The sequence below is a fragment of the Heloderma suspectum genome, chromosome 12 (genome assembly GCF_057233095.1).
Source record: "Heloderma suspectum isolate Gila_16-S chromosome 12, 16-S_ref, whole genome shotgun sequence".
In the NCBI taxonomy this organism is placed as follows: Eukaryota; Metazoa; Chordata; class Lepidosauria; order Squamata; family Helodermatidae; genus Heloderma; species Heloderma suspectum.
Window position 1 is genome coordinate 5586730 of NC_139469.1, and position 25401 is coordinate 5612130.

At 40.9% G+C, this 25401-nt stretch overlaps 1 protein-coding gene across 2 annotated transcripts in view; it reads right to left on the reverse strand.

The window, feature by feature from the left end:
- LOC146336476 (uncharacterized) overlaps nucleotides 1-25401 on the reverse strand; it is a 196252-nt gene that overhangs the window by 24177 nt on the left and 146674 nt on the right. For both annotated transcript variants that reach the window (XM_084818193.1, XM_084818192.1), the window contains exon 8: nucleotides 22609-22805. In XM_084818193.1, the coding sequence (XP_084674319.1) occupies nucleotides 22609-22805 (197 nt within the window). The remainder of the gene's footprint in view (nucleotides 1-22608; nucleotides 22806-25401) is intronic.

Below are 25401 nucleotides of genomic sequence, written 5' to 3' on the forward strand. Positions count from 1 at the left end.
TGCATAAGGTAGAGAATATTTATCAGACTTCTTTGCCCTGTGCTGAATATGACGCAGTGCAGATGTGCTCATTGCTGTGTCCAGATGTCCATGTTATTTTACACCTAATTCTGGTCAGCCTGAGGGCTGAGGTCAGCACTGATTAAGCGACAGAGTAATGTGTAAGAGGAAAGGCAACTTATTTCGTTTCCCTCCCACGATGAACATCTTGGGGGGTGGCAGTGCAGGGAAAGAGGGCCCCAACTGCTGGAATGAGTATCGCTCAAGCATGCGGGATCATTTACAAACAGGGTGGCTAATCCCTCTCATTTATACACATTTTTTATGATCATCAGGCGATGGATATGTTACCAGCCTCAGGGGAAGGAAAGAAAAAGCATAATACCGTCTCATTTTCTTCTTCCCCCGCAATACCACAATGTCATAAACTGTCTGATACTTGCATTAAAAATATTCTTGGTGGGGAGGAGATCTGAACTTGGCTAAGGCTGACAGCTTATTTTGGATGTTTCTAATGGATTAAGGGTTTTCTGGTTGGTTTCATTTTTTCTTTAGAGAGAATTTTTCCTCCCTCCTTTCTTTCTGGCTTCATTTGAGTTTAAGAGGAGAAACAACATGAAGGAATATGAGAGAGAAAGATATCTCATTAAAACACCACAAAACAAAATAATTTGTGTGTATCTGAGCAGGTCCCAAGCTCCCCAGTGTTGTGTTGTTTCTCCTTTATCCCCTCCAACGGAGCTTTTCAAATCAGACTGCCTTCACTGTTTTCTCTTTTAAGATTTCAAAAGAGGACGTATTTACAAGGCAAGTAGGTTCGTGCTTTTTTAGAAAAAAGACATGAGAAATGTATAATGGTTTGAAGTGTCTAAGCAGTATTTAGAATATAATTTACAGCAGGAGAATGATGATGACACTGAAAGGCACATAGAGCGTTTCACACATCACAAAATTCCTACTGGGAAGGCCCTTCTGCGTAGCTGTTAATGTGCAATCTATACATAGCTCAGCCTATGCGATGATCACACACAGTGCCTCCAGTGAGGAATTTGGGGACGTGTGAAGCAGCCCTTGTTGTTGTTGTTCAGTCGTTCAGTCGTGTCCGACTCTTCGTGACCCCATGGACGATAGCACGCCAGGCCTTCCTGTCCTCCACTTTCTCCCACAGTGTGCTCAAGTTTATATTCATTGCATCAGTGATGCTATCCAGCCATCTCATCCTCTGCTGTCCCCTTCTCCTTTTGCCTTCAATCTTTTCCAGCATCAGGGTCTTTTCCAGGGAGTTTTCTCTTCGCATTAGGTGGCCAAAATATTTCAGCTTCAGCATCTGTCCTTCCAATGAGCACTCAGGGTTGATTTCCTTTAGGATGGACTGATTTGACCTCCTTGCAGTCCAGGGGACTCATAAGAGTCTTCTCCAGCACCACAGTTCAAAAGCATTGATTCTTCGGCACTCAGCCTTCCTTATAGTCCAGCTCTCACAGTCATACGTTGCTACTGGGAAAACCATAGCTTTGATTAGACGAATCTTTGTCGGCAAGGTGATGTCTCTGCTTCTTACTATGCTGTCTAGGTTTGCCATGGCTTTCCTCCCAAGGAGCAAGCATCTTTTAATTTCATGGCTACAGTCACCGTCTGCGGTGATCTTGGAGCCCAAGAAAATAAAATCTGTCACTGCTTCCATTTCTTCCCCTTCTATATGCCAGGAAGTGATGGGGCCAGATGCCATGATCTTCGTTTTTTTAATTTTGAGTTTCAAACCAGCTTTTGCACTCTCCACTTTCACCCGCAACAAGAGGCTCTTTAGATCCTCTTCGCTTTCTGCCATTAGGGTGGTATTGTCTGCGTATCTGAGGTTGTTGATAATTCTCCTGGCAATCTTAATTCCGACCTGTGATTCATCCATCATGCGTTTCTCATGATGTACTCTGCATACAAATTAAATAAGCAGGGCGACAATATACAGCCTTGTCGTACTCCTTTCCCAATTTTGAACCAATGTCCGGTTCCATGTTTTGTTCCATGTCCGGTTCTTACTGTTGCTTCTTGTCCCTCGTACAGGTTTCTCAGGAGACAGGTAAGGTGGTCTGGTACTCCCATCTCTTTAAGAATTTGCCACAGCTTGTTGTGATCCACACAAAGTCTTTAGCATAGTCAATGAAGCAGAAATAGACGTTTTTCTGGAATTCTCTTGCTTTCTCCATGATCCAGCGAATGTTGGCGATTTGATCTCTAGTTCCTCTGCCTCTTCGAAACCCAGCTTGTACTTCCGGTAGTTCTCGGTTCACCTATTAGGGATTCCTCAAATGAAAGGTTACTCCAATGAGAGTTGGTGTAACATAGCAGATAAGGGAGTGTGCTAGGAATCAGGAAGTCCCCGGTTCAAATCTTGCCTCTACCATGATTTCTCTAGGTGACCTCTCCCACTCAACTTAAGATCCCCCACCCCATCTGCAATATAATACTTATCTACTTTACAAGGTTGTTTGTAAGGATTACAACAAAATGATAAAAAGCTTTGAACACTCAAAAGTGTTATATAAATACTAAATATTAATTGTGGGGGACATGTTTCCTGAAAAGACAGCTTGCCTTCCATCACTGCTTGTCCCCTAAAATGCACAGCCACAGAGGAAATTTGGGTGTATGCTCCAGGGCACCCATTCAGCCCAGGGATACAATACTGAGGCCCAGGCCTGGCCAATGCCCTGTGTGAACTGAGTGTGCGCCCAAGAGCACTTCCTTCACATGATTTCCACTGCAGAGTCAATGTGGATAGGACACCCCTGAAGCAAGAATGTCTGAAAACCACTGCCTTAAGTGAACAACTGTAACTGCTCTTCCATCTTAGCCTCAACCAGCTGTCTTGTTATAGAGAGGTGAGCCCTTCATAGGAAGAACTTAGCATAAACACCAGCACTGACTCATATAAAGTTCTGCCACTGGGCCTGCTGTAATGATGCAGGAGAATTATTCTCCCAAATGGACTAAGGTGTGTGTCATTCCACACTGGGAAGCAATCCAGTTAACCAACGCATTATTTTTATAACACTATTGATGGACATGGCACTTTAGATAATCATCATCAAAATCTAAATTTCAGCAATAGAGAACATATGGGGAGAAAAGGGAGATGACTAATAAGGGATGAATGTGAGCAAACCCAGTGATGGGTACTTGGGTTTTTTCACTGGGGATGACAATGATGAAAGGGTTAAGCCATACACTTCACTGAAAAGTTGGGTGGGAAAGTCTGAGGAGGATTTGAAGGCAGGAAAAGAAAAGTAGCACTGCACATGTGTTCCGGGAGGGAGATTCAGTGAAGGGCAGCATACTCTGGCTCTCATGGTTTGCAGGGAGGGGGACAACGACAATCCTAACCTTGGTAAATATGGTTCTACCTCAGAACATCACTGAACTGAAGTTGGCTGATCCAGATATGTGTAGAGACCTCATATGTCTCTTTGTCGAAAACCACAAACAACAAAACCCATCCTAAGATGTTTTTGATATTAACCCAGATAGAATTACAATGTGAAATTGTCAACTTTCAATGTGTAGCAAGGATCGAATGGGCAACGGGCAGGACGTTCTTAAGATCCTGATACTATCTAATGCCATCACCACAAGATACAATCTAGCATCATGAGAAAAACACCATCCAAATGATAGCAGAGTGACAAAAATAGAGGTGCTATGGTCCAAATGGAGAATTGAACCTTGGGGATTACTTTGTTTTGGTGTCGCTAGGAGGCCAAAAGCCAGTTAACAGCTTGGCATATTTCATGAGGAATTTATATTGTTTGGTTACCGTGCTTGATCTATTTTAAGAGATTTGTGACCAGGTGGCTGTGCAGCTGGCACTCTTAAGGAGGTGTGTCACCTTGCTTAACACTTAATCAGTAGCATGGTCTAATACGTTATGAACAGATGTTTCTAATACAATTTTAGATTGTGTACTCTTCCTGTAGTCCTTCTTCCATCTTCATGAACAAAAGAAAACTAGACCTTATAATGCTAAGATAAAGTATTTCATTTCCTGCATCTTCATGAACTGAAGGTGCATTCTGCAAGCTTTTAGGATGATTTCAGAACTGTGTTCACATGAAACAACTAATTTCACTACCAACTGTAATTAAAACTGAAAATGGTAACGTACTGTTCTTTCTTTCTTTCTTTCTTTCTTTCTTTCTTTCTTTCTTTCTTTCTTTCCTCAAGCACGACCCTTATACATTTCCAGCACATTCCTAAGCATGTTTACTCAGAATCCTCATGGAGTTCAATGCAACTTACTCCCAAGTGTTTTTGAGGCTTTATACTGTATCCCAAGGGCTCAAAGAGCGGTGTGTGAAATTTTATTTGATGATGCATGGTATGCATACTTAAAGAATGCAGAACAAGCACAGTGATAAATCTTTATTGCACAGATTTCTGCTGGTAGAGGATTAAGCACGTTTTTGAGTTACAAAAAAACATTTTTAGCACGCTATAGCAACTCATAAAAAGTTCTGGGTGACTCACTAGACAGCGGCCAGACGGCAAGAGGATTGTTCGGTTTTCAGGAACTGACCTTGGAGCCAGTGCTGAGTCGGTTCCCAGAAAACCGCCTCATAAGAGGTGTGGTTTGTCCCTGGCTCTGCGCTCATAAGAGCAGCATGGAGCGGGGGGGAAAAGGAGAAAAAATTCTGGGGGCGTGGAGAGGAGGGGCCAGCAGGAGCATCATTACGACACTTCCTATGCACTGTCTGGCCTCCCCTGCACTCTGCTCTGGCTAGACAGCTGAAATCGGCCATTTAGCCACTAATGCAGGGCAGCTGGAGCATGGAGGAGAAGATCCCCTCTGTGCTCTGCTGCCGTGCATTGGACAGTCAGTTGCATCTGAGTTCAGAGGTGGCCGACTATCCCCACTGGGATGCGCCCTTACCTATTTTTTTAATTTCTCCATCATTTGTAAAGGAAAATGGGCCAAACAAGGAACTCAGACACACATTCAGCAGGGATGATGCTACAATACGGGTCTGGCCCTGAGATTTTAAAGTACGAAGCAAGAGATACAACATGCTTCCAAAGGAAATTCTCAAGGAAAGCTAAATATGGCCCTGGAAGTTTAACAAGGAATTAAAACATTAAAAAATTCTTAAGCTGAAAAGAGCTTAAGAACGTTTGTAAGGATATTTATTTATTTCCCCATTCCAACTTTTTTCCTATATTGATGTAGATGAACTCAAAGGAAAATGAAGAGACACTTTCTTCTGAGGTATCTACACTTCAAGTTGGTGCTATTCATAAAAAACTAACTATACTTTTTTTGAAACCATCCTATTAATGACAAATGGAAGTAATAACAATTGTATTAAAATTCCTCTTGTATTTTATAGATATGCTCTTTATTATTTTAACTCTGGGGTTATGAAGTTCTAATGACTCCCTGGAGCTAACTGATTAATAATCATGTTCAGCTGTTCAAAATTTTAATTTTATCTTTGTTTGACAGGCTTAAACGCTTCCCTGGAGCAAGGAATTGCTAGTATATTTCACATGGTTGGGCTATAACTGAGTAGCTTTCATGCTTCCCAGGAGTGAGAGCTGTTAATTCTTTACAAGATATAGTATAAAATTGTTCAACAAGGAAAAATTAATAAATCACACTAATTCAACCAATATTTTTTCCCAGGGAAATGTTTATTTTACCCATTTGATTTGCCACCATGGTTTTTAAAAGTTTTATGCCACCTCACACACTGATCTTGTGCATCACAAAGGCAGCATAAGCAAAGGGGTCAAGGACTGGAAATAGCCCAGAGAAACATGCAAGCTCCAACAGAAAGGCAGACATCCCTCATTATTTGAATTATTGTAAAAGATCATTAACAATATGTAACATTGCCTGCTGGAATACATAGAAAATGTAGGTGGAAGCAAGGTGTTCTTTTTTTATTGGGATCTAAAAGGAAATGCTTTCAAGGCTTAAGAATTGTCCATTTATCCAATCAAATATTTGATAAAAAATGTAAAGCATTAATTTGTTAAAATTATGTTCAGGCAGAGACATGCTCATGGCAAAATATGCATATTAGATCCACTGATAGGATCCAAATGGCTGTGAAACTTGCTTGTAAACAGCACCCCATACACATGCCACATGTTATATATAGTGGTGTCTGCTGTTTAAAGAGTAAAATATTTTTTAAAAAATTCTACTGGGCAATCTAAAGCAGCTCTTTTGATCCCAGCCCAAGTTGGGGCAAAACTAGATGTGAAGTCACAGTTCCATGACTGGAACTTGCAATGTCTTTTTCAATTACAAAAAGCATGCATGGGGAGTGGACACCAATTTGGACTGGGGCCATGGTGCTGGTGTGTGTGTCCAAACCTTTGCCCCCATGCTGCACACTGATCCAAATCCCTTCCCTCCAGTTGCTATCCCTAACTGAAAAGGATATGAAGAATTCCCACCTCAAGTGTAGCTTGACCGTCTATTAACAGCTATGAACAAGTATCATTAAATTCTAAGCAACTGTAGGAGCAGTTGTACCTCAGCGGTGGAGCCCCTGCTTTGAATGCAGGAGGTCCCAGGTTCGATCCCCAGCTTCTCCAAGTAGGGCTGGAAAAACTCCTGCCTGAAACCCTGGAGAGCTGCTGCCAGTCAGTGTCGACAATACTGGGCTAGATGGGCCAATGGTCTGACTCAGTATAAGGCAGCTTCCTGTGTTCTTATTATTCATAACTAACACGGTCATGCGAATATAAACAATTTTGGATAATATTCTCCTTGATGACCTATGCCACTGACACATTCCCTCCCAGGCACCCTCGACCTAATTACATTATCGTTCCCTTGGTATTCTGAAGAGTTCAGCAATGAAGCAGTTGGGAAGATGATTGAAGTACAGGTGGTATAAAACTTACTTTGTGGCAGTAATGGTGGCAAAGAGATCTCACTTCTCTGCCATCACGGTATCTACACGGGTCAGGCCAGCAGGACTTTTCTGAGTGGTTAGGAATCTGCTTCACAAGAACCTTGCAAATCAAGTTGTGGACCCAGTGACAGCTTGCTGTCACTAGTTTGCATCATACTTTGTAGGAAAAATTGCTTGTATTCATATTGAGTTAGATGTCAGAGTTATCATAGCAACAATGTTAGAGGTAAATGGCTCGCCACCTGATTTTTGTGTGTTATAGAATCATAGAATAGTAGGGTTGGAATTGAATTCCTTTCCACTTGTTCAGCCTGAGGATGTGGACAAGCTGCTTGGAGGTTTGCTACCTACTATTTGCCCACTGGATCCTTGCCCATCATGGCTGCTAAAAGCTGCCAGAGGTGGGTTAGAAGACCTGGTCATCAGAGGTAGTGAATACCACTCTGTGGGAGGGTAAGGACCTGAGCAGGCTGTCCACTCCCAACAGCCTCAAACTGGGCTTAATTTCCTCAGTTCTGATAATGCTGTTTGGTACATTTGTATGTGCTCGTGCACAATACATTTATTGTTTGTAAGCCACTTTGTGCGATTATCTGTCTCAAAAGTGTGGATAATACATAACCACACATGTATTCAAAGCAATAGAACTGTTTTCAACTTTTAACCTGGAACCCCAGGAATAACCCAACTATGAAACTTTAAAAAATGAAATTAAACAAATAAAACACATACACCAGCTCAGCATTTTATGTGGTTAGGTTACAGTCCAGGGAATCAAGGGAAAAAATGGGAAGGCGACAAAGGGAAGACCACATTGTAAAGTTCTCTGTAAATTCCCTCCGTAAAACTCTGTGAATAAAGCAGGGCAATACCACAATAAAACCCTCATCAGGAAGCACCCCCAAACTCAGAAACTCCTGGCATATTGGGAGACTTCATGGCCTAGGGAGAAGTGGAGTCTGATGCAAACATGCACCGGCTATTTTTAAAATGCAGGAAGTGCTACGTGTTTCCTGATTCTGTAAGGATGTGAACATGCAAAAACTGAGGGTCAATATCTAGAATTAGTCAGATATTAATTCCCCTTTTGTAACATTTCAGAAACCTTTCAAATTTAATAAGGGATTATTCAGAGAGATAGGAAGTTCACATCAAGTCTGCTTAACAATTTCAGAGCTTCTTGCATTGCGCATAGTATAAACATCAATAAAACTAATGTAATTACTACATATCCTTGAAGTTTAATGAATTGCTAAGAAAATTCACTCAAGCAACAGTTTATTTTGCTGAAAATGAGATCCATTAAGAAGGGATGCATTTAATTTTTTTTTGCTGGAATTAAATTAGTAAATTAAACAGCTACAGGAAGGAATCAGACAGAGGAACATGAGCTTTGTACTCAAATATGTAACACCTGTTACGTACTTTTATGCTCTGGAGGACGTACTCACAGCACAATGGTTCAGTTCAATATTAATTCAGTTTTACAGCTGTTATGTTTTATTTTCAGTGTGTTTATGATTACGGAGGCCAATGGACCAAGCTGATGGGGGAAAAGGGAAATATTTGTATACTGTACATTTTTTGAGTCCCCAAATGTATTGAGATAAGATTTGAAATGAAACAATGTGGTGGTGTCAGTCTGCAGACATCCTCAGAGCCTCTTCTACTATATAAAAGAACAGATATAGCAAGCCTGCAAGCTGTTGCTAAAGGCCACAGAATTCTTCAAGGAGGAATAGTTTTCGGAGGCAGAGCTGTGACAAGCTCTGAGTTACCATGAAAAAACCTTTGCTTCTCAATCATCCCAAACGACCCCGCAGCATTGTAATTTCCCGGTATGGTTGTGCTAAAAGGCCCAACCCCTTTGGACATATTTTTCTTAAACTACACACACAAAACCAGCACCTCCTCTTAATCTGTACCTATCACTTCTCTCCTCTGCTCATTTCTACGCCCACCTGCAGTGTATTTATATCCTGCACAAAACTGCAAGAGGATCTGCAAATATATTTCTCTGGGGAGGAAAGGTGCATTAGGGAGGTGTGTAATATGTTCCCATCAAGAGGCCATTACTTATAAGCCTGCACAGGAAAGCCTGAAATCCTTTCCTCCCATTTCCTGCTGTTCTCTGATGCAAGAAATGCTGTGCCCAAATGCTAATTCTGATGCAAGTCACTGCAGGGTCTTGTGCTAGCAGTAGAAGGCCATTGCTTCTCTCCCATGAACTCAAAGGCAGACAACATGAAGCTCAGTGATCTTCACAGTGATCCAGCCTTGACCTTCTCAGCAGAGAATTTAAAAGTGTCACCCACTGATCTGGTCCACACATCAGCAACAACCCATGATTAACAAACTGTGGGATGTTGGAAAAGCAGTGGGTTGTTTATGTGACATCCGAACCTGGAACTCCAGGTTACTGGGGGACAAACAACCCAGACTTTGAACCTGTCCCCCAACAACCCAGGATTCCGGGTTCGGATGTCACATAAACAACCCAAGGATGGGACGTTGCTAGGTTATCACAATAGATAAAGGTGGAAACTGGGTAGTTTCAAAGTTGTAACTCACTAAGGAAGCCACATATATAAATATACAAGGTGTATTTATTTTTAAACAGGGTAGTAAGGAGTAAATTAAAACCAAAAGGACACATAATCCAAACATATTCAATGGGATCCCAGCATATTTAGATTATCAGAAATTTTCTGGACAATTTTCCAATTAAGATTTTCATGAAAACCCACATCCTTGGTGTCTGGATGAACATCTTTATTTCATTTTGCTTTAGCACAGGTATATGGACAAAGAAAGGAAGCCTACTTATGGCACTACCCTTCAACCTGGCATTATTAGCCTTTCTAAAGTAAAATGTTTTTAAGATCCTACCCTGAAGCTTCTTTGCAAAATGCATCTCTCTTGCACTTTGGCCTTGGATCCCTACTATTAGTAATAGAAACAGAACACCAACTGACTTTGCAACCAGCAGGTATTTTTAACAGAGGGTCATAAGACTTTTCATTATTGATGCCATTCAATATTGTATTCCCTCCCACCACTACCCCCAAAGAGAGTGTTTGAACCAAAAGACTGGATAAATACTGTGACAGCCTTGATTCATGCAGACATGATGGCAAGATGCAGAAAATAAATTACTCAGCATCTCTAACACTGAAACACAGATCTGTACTTTAACTCCCCCAACCCTCAAATTAATCAGATGTTTCAGAAAGAGGGAATTAAACCTGGTGGCAAATATTAAGCAAAATTTAGGTTTCTTATTTATTTCTGGTTGTATTAAAAATGAGATACTAGTTAGGGGTTCTGAAATGATTAAGTGGGTTAGCTGTTAGTTGTAGCAGATGGACTATACCCTTCGATTGTTTTTCTCTGAACAGCAGTCCCACCTACCCCCATACCATAGCACAAAAATGCTTTCGAAACATGCCTCAGTTTCAAAAGTAGTTTAGCACGTGGCCTGGGGGTGGTGGGCCATTTGAGAAATGGAAATCCAAAGCTCTCAGGGTGGGTAGAACTAGTTCTGTGTCAGGAGCTGCTGTGGCTAGAACCAGCAACCCACCGCTTGATGCACAGCTGCCTCATGTGATGAGTCACCAGGGGCCATAGCTCAGTGTGATAGAGCCCCTGCTTTGCATGCAGAAGGTCCCAGGTTTGATCCCCAGCTTCTCCAGGTAGGGCTGGGAAAACTCCTGCCTGAAACCCTGGAGAGCTGCTGCCAGTCAGTGTTGACAGTACTGGGCTAGATGGGCCAATGGTCTGACTCCGTATAAGGCAGCTTCCTATGATCCTATAATCCTAGGCAGCAAGAAGCTCCTGGGGACTGGAGTGACTCTGCCTATCCAGGATGGCTACTGGTTCTCTTTAACAGGAAGAGCTATAAAGGCTTCCTGTTCAAACTGAGACTTTGCATGGCAATTATAGCGTTTAGTCACTCTGGCTTGCAACGTATTCTCTGTAATGGAATAGGAGAACAGAAAATATTTCAGTTTGGAAACCAACAATTCTTGATAGTCATACAGTGCTCTCCCCGCACTGCCCACCGCCAAAATGGGGACACAAATCTCCCACCTCCACCCCTCCAGGACCAGAACAGGCTATGTCAAATCTATATAGGTAAAATGATGAATTTGAACGCTTATAAATCAAGATTAGTTAATCTGATCCTAACCTAACCTAACCTTTCAGGGTACATCCAGGTTAGATCAAGGAAGGTTTCTGTCCAAAAATTCTATGCCAGGGCACCCCCTTGTGATATCACAGGCAAGACAACTACTGAGTTGTAAATCAATTCTGGCAAGTGGAATATATATTTGTCATGCCCTTGCATCTGAGAATGATAACTATGTGATAGTCTCTGGTGTTGGTGCTTTTCTGAAAAAGTGCACAATCAGTTGGCTATGTTGCTGCACAAATTGTGATCCATTAAGTTATTATTAGTTAATTATTATTAACATTTAAATAATTATTTGTTATTAGTACCATTATTTATTATGTTTAAACACATATTTACTTGTGTATGCACTGTTTGTATAATTATGTACATGTACAAGATCTTTCATTAATAAACAAAGCTAAAATTGCAAAATTATGCTTTGGATAGCCAGCATGACCTGAAAATAAAAGGGCAGGTTGGTTGTCAACAGTGAACCATTTACTGGTTTTTTGCTGCTCTCCTACCCCACTACTGGTGTTCTCTCTCTCTCTCTCTCTCTCTCAATTTCTCTCTCTCTCTCTCTCTTCACACACACACACACACACACACTCACTCACTCACTCACACACACACCAGCTCCCTATGGCTCAGCTCTGACACTTAGCCTATGTAAATAAAATGTGTAAGCAGTAAGTATCTTACCAGCTATTGGTAAAATGAAAATTTTACCAATACATCTTTACCAATACATTTTACCAATTACATTTAAAAATGAATTGCTTCATTTTTTTCTTTACAAACTTCACAATTAATGTTTACAAAAATGGTTTAGTTAAATAATTCAATAGTGATGCCAAATGAAAGGAAGTTTCAGCCAAATTTCCTGGCTAAATATGATAAAGCTTGCTTCTCTCTCCACTCTTCCCTCAAAGGGCAGTTAGGGTTGATCCTGCTAGTATTTTACCTTTCATTTTATTTTTCTCTTAAAATAGGGATTACTAATCTGAGTTTTCAAAAGCATCTGTACATGGAATTATTTTGCATCTTGCTTATTTTGCAGCATAGTTTATATGTTGCATTACAATTGACAGCAATTGATTTAACTCACAAACTTCTTATTCTAGCACAAAAGTTCTGCTGAAACTGGTCTTAAAGAAAATGTTGGTAGATTAAAGCATAATAAATTGACTTCTTTTACAAGACACTCCCCAGTGACTGTCTTGAATTAAGAAAGGTCAGCAGGACCTGAAAATATTATGTTCTCAGCAGCAGAAAAAGCTGTCCCACATGGATTCCAAAATTTTGATAGAAGTAGATTGTTAGACATACCTGCTGAGACTCAGTTAGCATTACATAATGAAATCCAGATTTTTCTCGATGTGGGTCTTTTGGACCTGTCATATAAACTCTTGCCATGTTTTTAAATATGATGTATTATATAAATGTTACCAAACAACATTAGATAAATTTCCATGACTCAAGGAAGCAAACAAACAACAATAATTCAAGACAGCATGATAGCTGGGACAGAACCAGGACAAAGAAATCAAAACAAGCTAATTCCAGACGTTTAACACACATTCCACAAAATATGAAACATCATACCCTTAAAAAGTTGTGTGTAACACACACAAACTGTCCCAATCTTTCCTGTTAGTGATTGTGGGAGAGAGGGAGGAAAGAGCACTGTATTTCTGTGATGCCTTAGGATCACTCTAAAGTTTCCTGGGATCGAGGAAAGAACACAGGACAGAACTCTGAGTTCAACATAAGACAAGCTTGTAATTAACTAGCCATTTGACAGTTCATCTGTATGGACTATGAATTAACTTGGCAGGGGGGTCTGGGATCATGTAACTGCAGGGGAGAGATATCAGTTGCAACTAGGACTGTCACCCAATTAAATCTTAATAAAGCCATCATATTAATTTTAGATGATTATTAAATCTGCATAAATTTCCATACATGAAAACGTGTTCTAAAATTATACTCGCTGTGATACATATGCACAATGGAAGTATACTTTTTTCTTTAGAAGAGGCCTTCTTCTCTCACACAGAGGAAGGAATGCCTCTTCTAACATGGAAGGAATGCCTCTTCTAAAATGGTGTCGATGTCTGTAGTTTTGTAAGTATTTGTATTGTATAACAAATGAACTGCTGACAAATTAATCAGGGGGAATTTTGTTGGTCTATCAAAATGTTTGATAGAGGGGAGTGGTAGAGCACATGGTTTGCATGTGAAAAGTCCCTGCAAAAAATCCTGCCTGAAACTCTGGAGAGCCACTGCCAGTCAGTGTCAACAACACTGAGCTAGATGGACCAGTCTGATGGGTTTGATTCGGTATAAGGCAGCTTCCTGTGTTTCTAATCAATTAATCTAACTGATTAGTCAGCATTAACATTCTATTTGTAACATTATTATGTTCAGATAAAAGGCTTTAACCAATCAACCTAGTCCAGGTTCTGCTGTGCTACAACTAAGACCTCACTGATCCTCTGAAGAGGTGAGGATTTCAACATGCAGTCAGGTTTTGGACACTGGGAAGCACAGCCTGATATAAGCTTAAAGTGGTCACTGCAAAGTCACAACAGAGCTGGTAAATTCTTCACATACGTGGCAGTGGCTACATGGTAATCCCAATGAAGTTTGATATCTGATTGGGGTAATTTGACCAAATACCCAGAAACATCTTTAAAATACATGGCATGCCTAGACCGTGAATTTTTAAAGAATAACTGCAGATGCTGTCACATAAGCAGCTCTTTCAAATCACTTTAAATAATCCGTTTTGGAAGGCATCCCACCCTACCACCCCCACACAACAAATTCCTCCTTAATTACAATAAATAGCTGTCCTTTTAAAGTCAGTTGAAAGCATTTTCCCCTTCTCAATGGCTTATTCACATTCCATTTCTACTATGGGCTAATTGTGGATTCATAATTTAAACAATTTGAAAACAGACTGTGTGAAATTCCTACCATCATGTGGGCTTTTCACATAAACACTGCACCCCCATCACAGTGGGTGGAGGAAGAAGTGTACTTTCTTGCTGAGGGAGAAGTCAGCTCTAAGGGTCTGCTGCTCTATTTAAAGAGCTGAAAGTTTTCAAGCACCCTACGTACCTTGAGGGAATATTCTGTTGTTTGCTTGGAAACTCTGCGTGCCTGGAGCACACACAGATAATGAGGCTTGAGTGCCTCAGAAGAGAAGCAGGAGAGATAAATTAAGATAAATAAGCAATAGGCATTGGCAAGATCTATTTTGTCTCTCTATTGTGTGAACTTAGGGTGCACTCTAGGATAGGAGTGGCAGACTTCAGCCTTCTGGGATCTACTTTGATTTTTAATACAACGGGAAGTTCCACCAACTGGAGCCAGGTGCAAAACAGCAGCTGTGGGTGGTGGGTATACACTTTAAATTGAGGAACAAAATATTTCTGAGTGCATCTTAATCCTGTTTCCGGTACCTAAACTGAGCTGAGAGTTCTTGTACACAATACTCCACTCCTGGCTTCCCCATGATCTTTCTTGATTTCAGCAACCCAATGTTAGAAAAAGAAAAGGCTATTACAGTTGTTTCTATTGTTAAACAATTGGAAGTTAGAAACCAATGCATATTGTAGGGAAGGCTAGCCATGGTGATCAAAATATCTTACAGGTAAACTTGTTTGCCATTAATCATCTTCCCAGTAAGGAACCTCCTAAAAAGCTTTCAATGATTCAACAGAACACAGTGTCAGGGTGGACACTGAACCCATAGAACCTCAGAGCAGTTCTGATTCTGAGGAGGAACAGCCATCTGTGGGAGAGGAGCACACTCATCCCTCCCAGGCCCTGCAGCTGGCAGAGATTCCTCCTGCCGGCATTCCAGACATAGATAGAAGTCCTGGAAGTGAAAGAGTGCGGGAGGAGGACTGGCTGGATGCTCAACGCAGAGAGCAACAAGCTATGGAGGGCACGGAAAGGAGGCGTAGCGTTTGGTGCGCAAGCAACGGTCGTGTCCAGAGGACCCAAGGGAAAAAGGGAGGGACTCTCCCTAGCCCATAAGTTCAGGGTCCGCAAGTGATTCTCGTTCAAACGGGGACCAACTGTTTCCAACCCGGGGCATAGATTACTCTGCTGTTCATAGCTTAGTCGCTGGTGATAGAGTTATTAAGTTGTAAAAGGAATAAAGCCTTGAAAAGAATCCTTTGTCTGTGTCTGGAGTTGGCTACTGGAGTAGACTGAAAGAGGCCAGCTAGGGACTCCTGACACACAGCTTGAAAGCCACTGTCCTAACATACCAACCCATTCAAAGCAAATACATAACTATCAGTCACTTCTTACAACCTGTAAGTTATCATTATTCTCATACTACAAACCACGGGCACAGACTGAAAGGAGGATGCTTTGTCTAAGTCTGCCTAGTGAGTTCAGGGAGAATTGGACTGGGGACATCCTGATTTTACAGTCTCATACTATACATGTCTACTCACAAGTAAGCCCTACTGACTTCAATAGGACTTAATCCCAGGTAAATATAGATAGAACTGCCTCCTTAATTGCTATACTACACAACCGGCCTATTAGACAGGGTGATTTATACTTATAATAAGTTTAGAGACAGAACAAATTATTGATCTTTACCTATTTGTATGTTTAACGCTGCAACTTGGGCATTCCACACTCACAGCCCACATTATGGCTCATGACATAGCCACAAGCATGACATCACCTCAGAAATGCCAGTGGAAACACTTCTGATGCCTTCAGTGGGGCACTGGAGGTATGAATCTCCAGGAAATAGTAAACTCCCTAAATCTGACACTTGGACAGAAATATCATCTCCAGGTTACACACAGCTGTCTATCTGGCAGAATTTATTTTTTATGCCAAGGAGCTCAATCAGATCCTTGTTTGCCCTGATTTACACTCCCACATCTTACAACATCTTCACCTATGACTTGGCTCCACTCAGTTATGACTTGGCTCCACTCAGCACTCTGGAATGCCCCCCCTCCCACCCCGCTAACATGGAAAGCATATAACAATTATTTTTAAAATGTGATTCTAAAAAGCTTAAAATGGATAATGAACAGTATATAGTAGTACCAACACTGTAAAGATTGGTTGCTTTGGTTATTTATTAAACAATGGAGTGGAAATCCCAGAAATAAAATGTTAAAAACAGACAAATACTGCTCTAATCTTCATCATTATATCTGCATTAACGCAAAGGGATGTCTACAAATAAAATTTTGCATAATGAAACGAATGCTCTCTCCAAGGAGACACACCTGGGAGCAACATTATGTTAGGTGCCAGACTATAACGTTTTTTATTTGCTCAGGCTTTTTAAATGCTGGCTGTTTTATCTGCAGTGTACTGATGTTTTGTGTGTTGCATTGTGTATTTGTTGTTGTTGTTGTTCAGTCGTGTCCGACTCTTCGTGACCCCATGGACCATAGCACGCCAGGCCTTCCTGTCCTGCGCTCTCTCCCGGAGCGTGCTCAAGTTCATATTCATTGCATCCGTGATGCTATCTAGCCATCTCATCCTCTGCCGTCCCCTTCTCCTTTTGCCTTCAGTCTTTCCCAGCATCAGGGTCTTTTCCAAAGAGTTTTCTCTTCGCATTAGGTGGCCAAAATATTGGAGCTTCAGCTTCATTATCTGTCCTTCCAATGAGCACTCAGGGTTGATTTCCTTTAGGATGGACTGATTTGACCTCCTTGCAGTCCAGGGGACTCGTAAGAGTCTTCTCCAGCACCACAGTTCGAAAGCATCAATTCTTCGGCGCTCAGCCTTCCTTATAGTCCAGCTCTCACAGCCATACATTACTACTGGGAAAACCATAGCTTTGATTAGACGGACCTTTGTCGGCAAGGTGATGTCTCTGCTTCTTACTATGCTGTCTAGGTTGGCCATAGCTTTCCTCCCAAGGAGCAAGCGTCTTTTAATTTCATGGCTACAGTCACCGTCTGCGGTGATCTTGGAGCCCAAGAAAGTAAAATCTGTCACTGCTTCCATTTCTTCCCCTTCTATATGCCAGGAAGTGATGGGGCCAGATGCCATGATCTTCGTTTTTTTAATGTTGAGTTTCAAACCAGCTTTTGCACTCTCCTCTTTCACCCTCAACAAGAGGCTCTTTAGATCCTCTTCGCTTTCTGCCATTAGGGTGGTATCATCTGCATATCGGAGGTTGTTGATAATTCTCCCAGCAATCTTAATTCCGACCTCTGATTCATCCAACCCGGCATTTCTCATGATGTACTCTGCATATAAGTTAAATAAGCAGGGTGACAATATGCAGCCTTGTCGTACTCCTTTCCCAATTTTGAACCAATCGGTTGTTCCATCTCTGGTTCTTACTGTTGCTTCTTGACCCTCGTACAGGTTTCTCAGGAGACAGGTAAGGTGGTCTGGTACTCCCATCACTTTAAGAATTTGCCACAGTTTGTTGTGATCCACACAATCAAAGGCTTTAGTGTAGTCAATGAAGCAGAAATAGACGTTTTTGCATTGTGTATTACTTATTATGTAAACCATCCTGGAATCACTTTTTGACAAAGGACAGAATAGAAATATTTAAATAAATAAAAAACATAAAATGCAACTGAAGAACCATTCCTACCTTCCTTTTAAATTCCCCTCTTCCTCTTTCCCCAATCGCACTGAAGGGAAAAGAACACATTCTCATTTTGTTATGGAGGAGGAGGAGAAAACTGAAATCTGCCCTCTGCTGGTTCTGTCTAGTTTCGAATAGTAGAGTTGTTTAGATGGCCTGTGTCAGCAATAACTGCGTTAGAGAAAGTACTGCTTGTTGGCTAAGGCTTGCAACCCCCCCCCCCCCCCCCGCAATCTTAGCTGCTGGTATAAAAACCTCCAAACATATGCATGTCATATGGATGCATCTGGAACTACCAGCTCAAATAAAACAACAAGGAGAACATTTGGAAAATGAGGGCGGGAAACAACCCTTCTCTTTTTGACTTCCTTGATAAAAATGTTATCACAGCATTTCCTGGCTTCCTCCAGATCAGAAGCAGAAATATTAGCCTTCCAACCCTCAAAGAAGATTCTTCTAGTTCTGCCCAAATATAAAGTCAGGAAGACTTAGCAGGGCTTCTTCTTAAAAGATTTCCATCTTCTTTTCTTGATTCAAAAATACCTAAGCACAAGTAATTATAAGGAATATCTGGTGTGAACAGACACCACACCGTACAATAGAACTCATCACATTATGTCTGTTTTACCATTAGCTACACCAAAACACACATTCGAGTTGACTTTTTTTATTCAAAAAAACTAATATGCTTGATATGGCTGAAGCTTTTTAAAAAACAAGGTAGCATCCTTTTTAACATAACCACACATGACTAAGTTAATCCATTCTTTTTACTACAGGTATCCACACTCCTTCAATTATAGCGTATTATTAGCATCGGAAGTCATTTTAAGGTATTTCCATCAATCAAGGAAATTTGTAATGAGTATCCCATTAATTATTTCCTGTTTAATGTCAGTTGAAAAGGATATTCAAAATTGTCCCTGATGGCTCATGTGCTTTTACTGAAATGAGTAGGTGTTTTGACACTACAGACTTAAGCTGGTTTAATAGACATTCCCTGTCTCAAGGGAATCCTTGGAATTATAGTTCTGTGAAAGGGATTAGGGGTCTCTTAACAGAATATCCAGCAGCTGCAGAAAGTTCCCAGGAGTATTTATTTATTTATATCCCACCCTTCAGCCAAAAAGGCTCCCAAGGCGGCTTACAAAGATATTTCTTAAGATATTTTTTCTTTGGGAGAAGTCATGACAGTTGAAATTCAAATTCACATAAATATTTTTTTCTGTATTTCATATTTTATTTTGTGCCTGCTCAACTATTTGGGAGAACTTTTGCTTCTCTGGGTCTCTGTGAACTGCAGTTTATGTGACCATGATGGTCTAAGGGCTTCCAGACTTCACAACAGTGTGGATCTCCTGCTAGTTAAATTAGTGCAGTTGGCTATACCAAGGCAGGATTGGTCAGTAATGTTCACTACATCAGTGGACTGTCTCCCATCAAATAAAAGCTCACAGTAGATTGAGCACTAATTCCTCTGCAATACTCCCCATCCATAACAAACTGAATAGGATCTATAAGAAGCTTAAGATGATTACTAAATCATAATCTTCAGGGGCATTCAAGCAAAACAACATTTCAAGAAGTACATGACTAGAGCATATATATTACTGGGCACCTGCTTTCAGGCAGAATGAAATCTTCCCAAATTACCTAACAATGTAAAAATTGCCTTGCTAGACCAGTCCAAATGTCTAGAGGCTAAATTCTAGCCCTACACTCTGTGGCCAACAGCAGCTGGCCAGATGCCTCTGGAAGCTCACAAGCAGGCCTTGAAGTTGAGAACCAATGTGGTTGTAGAAGCAAGGAGATGGGATTCAGATCTTTGCTCACCCATAAAGCTCACCAGGCAACCTTTGGCCAGTCACTATCTTTCTCCGCCCAACTTATCTCACAGGGATGTTGCAAAGATAAATCGAGGAGCATGTACATTGCCTTGAGCAACTTGGAGGAGGCAGAAGAGGAGTACTTTAATAATACAATTGTTCTGTCCTGCCATCCATGCTGTGTATGAACTGCACATTGCCAGATTCAAAAGCAACTTGATATTAGGTTACATCAAATTCTCTTAGTTACTTTTGTTTGCTCAGGATAGAAAAACAAAATGCATTCTGATATCACTTCATCCATACTATATTTGCCTACTCTTAACATGCAATGATAGGATGATGACCAAAAGAACTCACAGTTTATTCCTTTGCTCTTCTAACCTGAAAGCTATTATTGCAATAACCAATAACATACATTCCAGAGTACATTTTAAGCATATGGCAGATAACTGCCCATCCAAGTGCACTTCAAAACAATGGTGAAGAATCCCAGCCGTTCTCCATATTGAAAATATCGCTGTCATTCTGCTATCACTCCATTATGAGGGTTATGTAATGAAAAACACACATGTCCCCCAGCTTGGAATGCAATTAATTTCCTCCTTCTACACTGAAAAGTTGTAAGTAACCATTCAGACTGTCTCTATTTTGGTCCTAAGCACTGCTGGAGATAGGAAACTGGAGCTATTCCAAGTTGTAACCTATATTTTGTAGTATGCTAGTCTTCTGAATTTTAGAGTGGAGACTGAGTGGAAAAAATAAACACTACCTTTGTGTTTATCTGGATCCTGTAATTGGTTGTAGACTGCTATAGAAGCTTGTTACTTTTAACCATGGTCCCTCTCCCCACACCCTCAATGCTGGAATTTTAAGTCCTACACACAAATACACTAATTACAGTAAATAATTATTTGACGTCTGGAACCACTCACTTAGCCTGGCATATCATTATAAAACCCTGGTATGCAAATATAAGGCTTTGTTCTTCACCAACATTTTGTAAAATGCAGTTTAGTGGAGCTCTTTTATATCAACCAAATGTTATGTAATACTTTGCCTCAAACCATTTAAAGCTGCACAGTTTCAAGTCATTTCATGAAATTTCATTGTATAAGGAAGAACAATGACCTGTCTCCATTAAATCAGCTTATTAAATACTATTAAACTAGCTGTACAATAGCTATGGAAATATTTGAAGTGTGCATTTTTGGTTTATGACTGTTTTGCTCTGTGTTCCTACAAGTTCTAGTGCAGGGTGTCCAATCTCTCTCTCTCTCTTTTCTATTTTCTTGAAAGGCTTCTCTTTTCAGATTAAGGGCCCAAAATAGAGCTTCCCACTTTCCCAGAAGGATGCCTGGCCTGAATACAATATGATTCTCTTCTTTTACATCACCATGTTTTCGGGCCAGTGCTGATGTAATGTTGGCTTCCCCTTAACTATAGTTAAGAGACTGGGAGCCTGTTCAGACGTACACTGGGGAAGGGTGGTTAGGCTAACTATGGTGCATGGCGGTTACCGCTAACCATTCTCTAACCAACCTCCCTCCCGCAGTTATCCAGATGGGCAGCCATGCATCTCAACGGCCTTTGCACTGTTGGCCATTTTGGTGCTCGGCGCTGTCAGCCATTTTGGTGCTCCTTCTTTGGACACTCCTGTTGTCAATTAACCATGGAGGCATGCCAGACATCATGCTAAGCCATGGTAGAGCCCACTAGCCATCTTGCAGCAAGTGGTTAATAAACCACCATGATTGGGAAAGACGCCTATTCGGATGTCACACTAAACCAACACAGTTAGCTCAAAACTCCTAACCATCATGGTTTAGCATGATGTCTGAATAGGCCCTAAGAGTTAGCCTCAGGAATGCATACACCCTCCTCCCATTCATGTCTCCTCCCGAGAGTGAATTCCCCCCTTCTGGATTAATTGTGGTTAAGGGAAATGTCAGCACTGACCTTAGCCACAGTTATTTTTAAAGCCGTTCCCATTTATTATTTATTTAATTAATTTATATCCTATCTTTCCACCAAAAATGGTGCTCAGGGTGACTAACAATGATAAAATACAGATTAAAAAGAAAACAATAATTAAAACATAACATAAAAAACAAATCCATTAAAGAACAATTAAAAACACAAAGCAGTCTCATTTAGTTTTAGATCCTGATTAAACCCAAAGCAAGATCTGAAGGTACTTGATGCAACAACAATTTGAAGCTAAGCAGGTCTATGGCTGATCAGTACCTGGATGGGAGACTCGAGGAATGCCACATTTAGTTCCATGATGGAAGAAATATGGGATATAATAAATAAAATGACAGGCCAGGATTCAAAGAACCATAAAACCAGTTTCAGGAGCCTAAGAGGGCTTTAGACTGATTTTTTTCTCTTACAGAAGCCCCCTGCCACATGGCAAACTTCTTATGAAACTGAGGGGAGTTGTAAATGTAGTCTGTGATATTGTGTGTGTGCGTGGGGCGGGGGGCATGTCACCAATTCTAAGGAAATGGACAAGCCACTTGTGTGAGCCTAAGGACCAATCTGGATCCCAGCCATACATCTTTAGGTCACTCAATTAATAGATTTTACAATTTAACTCTTGTTGAAAAGGTTGTTAGAAAATTTGGTCTGCATAAATCCCATGCCAACTTAAACAGCTATCATAGCTTTAACTTTAATAACTTATACCTTAACCAATCTGTTGAGATTATCTCCATATAAACTTGAGCCTAAACATCCTACCTAGAACAAGTCCCACTGAAATAATGGATTTTACTCCTATATGGTGCATCAGAACTGAAAATGCTAGTGTAGCAAATTCTGATGCAATGGCCCGCTCGTTCTGTTCATTACTCTTGAGGGATCTTCACAAAGGTGCTATTTTGTTTATTTATTTATTAGATTTATTAGCCACCCATCTGGCCGGCTACCTGGCCACTCTAGGTGGCATACAATACTAATAACACGAAATACAACAAATTTATATAATCAACTGAACAAAATAACATAACAAAACAACACTGTTCTAAAAAACCCTAACCCACCCCAAATGCCCACCTGAACAACTCTTACACTTACGTAGTTAAGTAGTCTAGTGCCAACTCTGACCCTGATGGTTTCTTAGATTCTTCTTCCTTAGCTATGGCCCCTGCTTCTCGCATTAATTTCTTTTGCTCCTTCTTGCGCTCTTTCTTCAGCTTTCTTTCCAATGTCCTCTTCTCCTCTGCGGAAAGTTCATGATCTTTTTCCTCCTCCTCCTCCTGCTGTTTCTTTTTCTGAAGAACAAAAGAATAAAACCCAAGCTACTGTTTACTGGAAAATGCCCATTATTATGATAGGCGAGGTGCATGCGGAAGGAGGGCTTATATGTTGCAGAAAAGTCTGAGTAGGTTGTAAAGCATCTCTTTATGCACTGCAAATAGACACAGCATTTGCTCCCATTGAATTGGTCAGTGGAGGCTGGACCACCCACTGCCAGGATAGGGGCATGTTTTCTCTCCCTCCCACCCACCCACCCCAAAAAACTGCCCCCAAGTGCAGCATTGACTAGTTTCCCAGTGGAATGAATGAAAGCCATTCATTTATTTTGGAGAAAGTAAAGCGGTGCATTCAGGGACACCTCTGGGGTGGGGCAAAAACAGCTCCCTGGTCCTGATGCAGCCAGTATCTGGAGTAAGGGACAGGTTTTGCACACTCTCAAGGCTACAGCACATCTACTTCAACCCATTGAACTGAATGTCAGCTACCGAGAATTGAACCAGCCTCTGTTTGCATAACACCACCCATTCATCTGCATATCTCCACTCTGGATTCTGTTCCTTCACATGGTACTACAGTGTGAAAACAAATTCTACTTTTAAGAGGGCCCCAGGATACCTAAGGGACCATCTCTTCCTATATAAGCTTGCTTGCTCTGTAAGATCTGCATGGGAAGCTCTTCTCTGCTTTCTGACACTGATGGAGGTTTGTTGTTTTATTGAGATTTATTAGTTGCCCTATAGCAAGTAGCTCTCAGGACAATGTACAATAAAAACAAATAAAATCCATATACCTCAAATCAGAAGCAAATAAAACAATTAATCAGAATTAACCACAGCAACATCTAAAAATACTACAAAGATAAAACTAAAACATAAGATAGCAGCAGAAACATACAGAGGATTAAAAGGCCAAAGAGAACAAAAAGGTTTTTCCCTGGGACTGTAAAGATAACAAAGAAGGTGACTGGTGAGCATCTCTGGAAAGGGTATTCCATAACTCGAGGGGGGGCAAGTGCTACTACTGAAAAGTCCTGTTCCCAAGTAGCCACATGCTGTACCTCACTTGGAGCAGGGCCTCTGACGACAATCAGGGCTTGGGCAAGAGTACACAGGAGGAGGCGCTCCTTGAGATATGTGGCCCAAGACATGAAGGGTTTTATACATTAATACCAGCATGTTAAATTGAGCTTAGAAACAAACAGAGCCAGTGAAGATGACACAACACTGGCATAATACGATCATAATGCTCAGTTCCTGTCAGTGCCCTAGCAGGCATATTTTGTACTAACTGAGGTTTCTAGACCATCTTCAAAGAGCCCCACATACAACACATTGCAGTAGTCTAAACAGGAGGTTGCCAGGGCATGGATCACTGAAGCTAGGCTATCACACTAAGCTATCAAAAGGCACTCAGTGCTATGTTGTCTTCTTAATGACCAAGAGAGATCAACAAGCATCGCCAAACTATGAACTTTAGCGAGTGCAACCCCTCTAAGATGAACAACCCACTCACAGTACCTCCATCTTGTCTGGACTGAACTTTAGTTTACTGACCCCGTTCATTTTATTGGTTGGGAAGCATGAGAGGGCCTTCTCTGTGGTTGCGCCAAAATGGTAGAATTCCCTTCCCAAGGATGTTCGGTTGGCCCCTTCTCCTTTGATCTTCCATCATCTGGTCAAAGTGTTTATGTTCTGGCCTGTCAGTTTGAGTAATTTTAATTGGCTGATGTCCTGCTGTTAAGGTTTTGATCTGAAGCTATTGTCTCTGTATTTATGGTGGCATTAATTTTTATGCCTTTTGTGGATATTTTTTAAATCGTTGTAAAACAGTCCTGAATATTTGACAGCAACAGTAAGGCAGGGTATGTGTTTCCTAAATAAACAATAATAAATAATTATACTCATGTTTGCCACATACACACACTATATTTCCAAGTGTACATGCCAAAATAGTAATGTCTGAAGCGACTCAGGCTAATGGAAAAGGCTTTGCTAGACTTTTCCATTCTTAGCTAGAATTAGAAGCTCCTAATTGGAGGTTATGGATCATGCCCTAGGCACACCCTACCTGTAGCTACTGTAGCAATCTTAGCTGTAACTCCTGGATGCAAAACAAGAAAACAAGAAGGCATTCTTTCCTTATATTAGAGCTGATTAGATAAGATGACAGATAACTTGCTTCTGAACCTGGCTGGATATTAACCCACTTGCTCAGTGCCCGCTTCTTTCTGCCTTCATTTACATTTCATCTCCTCAACCTGTTGCAGTGTAACTTTTGAAAATATGGAGGAAAACAGACATCTTGAAATTAAAATGTGAGGAGAGGCCAAAAATATAACACAAAGAAGATCCTTTAATTCACCTATCACCTCTACCACAGGAAGATGATTAAATATCTCAGGACAAAACCATCTCTATAGTAAAGCCCACAGAAATTTCATCACTGGCTTTCCTGTGAGTAAGGTTGACTGTACACATCAAAGCAGGGGCTGCATTTGTCAACAGAACATTTTATAACTGAGGCTGGGGAAAAATCAGTTTCTCAAATAAAGGTAGAAAAAATGATTGTATTGTATACAGAGTCTTCCCATAATAAGCCATTGTTTAGGGA